Source organism: Hyalella azteca, unplaced genomic scaffold, assembly GCF_000764305.2.
Source record: "Hyalella azteca isolate HAZT.00-mixed unplaced genomic scaffold, Hazt_2.0.2 contig5106, whole genome shotgun sequence".
Taxonomy (NCBI): Eukaryota; Metazoa; Arthropoda; class Malacostraca; order Amphipoda; family Hyalellidae; genus Hyalella; species Hyalella azteca.
This window is the reverse complement of record NW_025935306.1, coordinates 64,879-69,501: the sequence shown is the minus strand read 5'-3', so window position 1 is coordinate 69,501 and position 4,623 is coordinate 64,879. Positions and strand designations below refer to the sequence as shown.

Genomic DNA, 4,623 nt, shown 5'->3' with positions numbered 1-4,623 from the left:
TAGGCTCTAAAAGAAAAAATGTTCTAGTTAGAAATGTCTAAAGAAAAATGTTCTAAGTTTGTCTGCTCATATTTACTTCATTCTTATTTGTTTTTATCTGACGAATTATGCTTCAATGTGATTTTATTTCTAATGGTTTGTACCTGTGTTTTAGGTTTTGAACTGATGGTGGAGCTGGTCTCCGAAACGTTTTTCTTTTTAAGAATTTTCTTTCCTACAGGCGCTGGCAACTGAGTCCCAAGAATTCAAGTCGCTGGTGATTCATTAAACTTTGCCCCCCCCCCCAAAAAAAATTTTCAATTAAAGAAGTGGTCTTATAGTTGACAACATCTCAATCCGACATTGCATTGAAGATGTTTCCATCAATCCTCTTCCTTGTCCCTTCATAGGTGCAGACACAATGTAGATGACTGTTAAATTGTTCACCGAGTTGACAATGTGACTGACATGGTCTTGAGCTGTGCCCGGTGAAGTTGGTCAACTGAAATGACCAATGTGGTATCTTAACTTGTAAGATGCACACTGTTGATGTGGATGCTCTCCTGAGTTGTTGCATCAAAGCCAAGAGCGAGACCTTGATGATTAAATTAAAGCAAGCATTTCAGGCCACTTATTTCATTCGTCACCACCCATGCTTTCAGTAATATCCCTCAGGTCACCTTCGTGACGTCATTGTAGTAAGTTTCTGTATAAGCTCTTCAAGCTTACCACCAGTCAGTCGCAGACCAAAACCTCTTAGCTGCAGTTGCAGCCCAGCCTCTATTCGCATCTACTTAACAAGACTCCGGCAATCGTATCGCTTGCGATCGTGTTGCTATAGCTACCTGATCGATTCCTGTATTAATACCTCACCGCGCCTAACTTCAAATAATTACTACCTATGAGTTCCACTCTTTCATTCCTCCTTATTATACAATATGGACAATAATTCGAACCGAAAATCCTTGAGACATTATATTCAATTAATTCTTATCCAAGTGTCAACGAAAAACAGCATCGGGCAAACATTGCTGCCTGTATGTCTATATATACATATAAACCAAGCTCAATATTATTGTTTCGTTCAACTCTTTCCCTGTCTGTGGCCATACAGCTAATTAGCTTAGGGATGTAGTCAGCGGGCACACCAAACACTATCATGTCAACGACCATTTCATTAACTGTTATTCCATCCCGCTTGCCGGCAATTCATGGATTGTGTTGATTATGCAAACTCTTTTCCAGCTCTTCTTTCTCTTCTACAATAACCGTGTTCTGGTTTTCATGGAATTTAGTGTCATCCTTTGTTCTTGGGGACATTTATCTTTGGGGGGACATTTCTTGGGGACATTTATCTGGATAAATATTATTTATCGGGTGTAATATTCTTTGTCTCAATTCATCAAGGTTATCAGAGTATTATCTCTCCTATAACTTAACCTTTTTCCCTTTAATATTGTTTAATTGCAGCTTATTGGCAATCATTTCAAGGTGGGTTATACGTTTTAATATTTAATAAATATTATATATATTTAATATGTATATACGTATTCATAATTATAATTTGGTAATACCGCGACCATGATTAGTTGGTATTTTTATACGCTATTTTAGAAAAAAAAAAACACATTTTCCTGACTAAACCTATCCCCTTTATGTTAGTCCTAACCTTAAACTAACCCTTTGGACGACCCTAACCCTATGCTTTACCTACCACAGTTATACGCTGTATGTATCATTAGGCTTGTACGGTTATGCATAACGGTATAGTATATTTGGTCTTTAAACCTGCTTAAAACGACATAACATTTCAGCTTGTTGCGGTCTAGAATTCGTAACTCACTACTATAATTTTGCTGTCCTATTTCGCAGCGCCTCCTCGCCGATTTGACCAGAACTGTAGCAGGTAGCTGGGATCGAACCCACAATTCACTGCTCCAATCATGGTACTCTGAACTGTAACCATGCACTGGGCCACCCTAATCTTGTCACATTACTTTGACCCCACCAGATTTGTACACCGAAGATGTCATAAGTCTATTGCAGGTATATTTAGCCCGTGTAACCAACATACTAGCAGTGATGCCACAACCTCTGCTACACCATCAGTACGTTTTGACTTCATAATCTCATAGACGTCTGCTGAGAAATACTTATTCTCAAGCTTGAGCACTGATTTTATCGATGTCCGGGATAAAGTTTGGAAATAAAAGTTTACATTCTTTCATAACTCTTTATTTAAGCCTGAAATTTATGATTTACTCAACAGCATTATGATTACAACAAATACTTGGTTAAGATACGGCGCACCACCGACGAAGGTATTAGCGCCCTTACAACAAATGAACTGCAGCGTTGCATCAGACACATCTGTTTCACAGGGATAACTCAATTGAAACAATAAATTTTATATACCGGAATAACTCAACATATAGCTATCAATTTTATATACCGGGATAAATTAAGTAAAGCTAGGAATTTTATATACCGGGATAACTCAACTAAAGCTAGCAATTTTATATATCGGGATAACTCACCTACAGCTAGGAATTTAATATACCGGGATAACTCAACTAAGGCTAGGAATTTTGTATACCGTACGGGGATAACTCACCTACATCTAAGAATTTAATATATCGGGATAACTCAACTAAGGCTACGAATTTTATTTACCGGGATAACTTACCTACAGCTAGGAATTTTATATACCGGGATAACTCAACTAAAGCTGCAAATTTTATAATCTGTTCAAATTTTTACAAACAGTACGAGCAGAAAGTACACGTAGCACTGATACGCTCTTGTGCCGGTACAGAGCCCTCGCTATTTGGGGAAACTCTCACATTTTTTTCTAAGTCTAAGGTCTCGGCCGGTATATAAGCTCTTGGTCTTCAGGGGCGCGCAGACCCCCAAGGCTGGTCATTTTGACGCGGCGCAGGTCGGTGGTGGGGGGTGGCAGGACGTCGAAGTTCTGCGCTATGGCGGCCGTGAAAAGGAAAAGTTCCGTGCGAGCCAGCACCTCCCCGGCGCACTGGCGTCGCCCTGTGTAACGTAAGTTTGATTACGGGCCATACTATCGAAAATAGTATAATACTGTATTATGTTATCTATAATAATGATATGATAATAATAGCAGTGTCAGAGTTGCAGAGTAGGCCATTAGACTTGTCGCCGATTCTGAACAAAAATTTCACAGCTTTTTGGTAGTATCAAACACGCAACTCGTGGCTACAATATTGCTGTTCTTAATTAGCCGGCCTCCTCGCCTATTTGACCAGAACTGTCGCAGGTAGCTGGGATCAAACCCGGAACACAATGCTCCAATCTTGGTACACTGAACTGCTACCTCTGGGTCAACATGCCCTACTGGTAATACTGTTCTGGACTGCGCTTTGCAGTTTCATATCACCGCGTATGAACAAAAATCTAATAACCTCTAACTTCGTTGATGCCCATTTCATCAATTTTGATAGCCGTACTATAAAAATAATTACGTGTTGGTAGCTACGTCAGCTAATCACGCTTATGTACTTATATATATAGGCCGCTGCGTGAACTTAGGTCGCTACGTGTACTTAGGCCGCTATTTGTGTAGTTTGGCAGAAGCTGTTCTTTAATGCAGGTTTCATTGAAGACCAGAGAGTATTTCTTATTGACAATTTTCTTATTATTTTTCTCGATTCGGCGAATTAGGCTCTTGATAGGAAGTGAAAATCCAAGTATCAGGTTTCCAAGGGACATTTTATTATAATTTACGACGTTTCGAATACAACTTCATTCATTATCAAGTAGAGGACGAGTTTTGCAACAAGTGAATTTGAAATTTTGAAATGACAATAGTACAAACATAGGGTATTATGGATACAGATTGGAATCAAAGCTTGAATTACGAGAACATAACTGTGAGATACAGATTCCAACTGATTGAGAGGCAAATTAAAATTGCTCGCCATGAACTTGAACAATTGAAGCTTGAAAACACCGAGAACTATCTTCGTCTAACCGAATACATCCCAAGCTCTCAACTTTATCTCCAGATTACCGATGAACTAAGCAGGCTTCTGGATACCTACGACAACAGCGTGAAACTCAGGACTCTTCGTAAACTAAATCGCCTGTACCGAGGAGATATAAGTCTTCCGCATTCTACTGATGGATATATCAACCTCTCCTCCCACACCCTGAGCAAGGATCAGAAAGAACTTCTGAACCTGGGGCTAAACTGTCACGTAATATCTAAGTTTAGCAAAACCAAGAAGCAAATTGAACTCGAGTTACTTTATGACTCTTTGTTGAAACTAAAGAACGATGGTAAAATAAATATCAATCCTGACCTCAAAGACTTATTAAGAGCCGAAGCCACCAAACAGCGAGGCTCTTCGACCTCAAAAATCCTAACCCCAGCTCTACGCCAAGCAGCTAAGCAACTCCGAGATAACGACCAAATTGTCATAAGAAAAGCTGATAAAAGCAACATCTTTGTTATTTTAGACAAAACCGAGTACAATTCAAAAATAAATGAGATTGTTTCAGATGAATCTAAATTCCGTCGCCTCGGACGAGACCCAACAGAGCAAATTCAGAGAAGAGCCAACAATTTAATAAATACTGCAAACGCACTTATTGGATCAAGAAAACTTACCC

General features: G+C 39.3%; 1 protein-coding gene across 1 annotated transcript in view; it reads right to left on the bottom strand.

The window, feature by feature from the left end:
* Nucleotides 1–2,217: 2,217 nt before the first annotated feature.
* The window catches only part of LOC108668464 (cytochrome P450 2L1), a 17,530-nt gene continuing 15,124 nt past the window's right edge, over nucleotides 2,218–4,623 (bottom strand). The window contains exon 12 of the mRNA XM_018155691.2: nucleotides 2,218–3,021. Coding sequence (XP_018011180.1) covers nucleotides 2,837–3,021 — 185 coding nt within the window. The 3' untranslated portion in view covers nucleotides 2,218–2,836. The remainder of the gene's footprint in view (nucleotides 3,022–4,623) is intronic.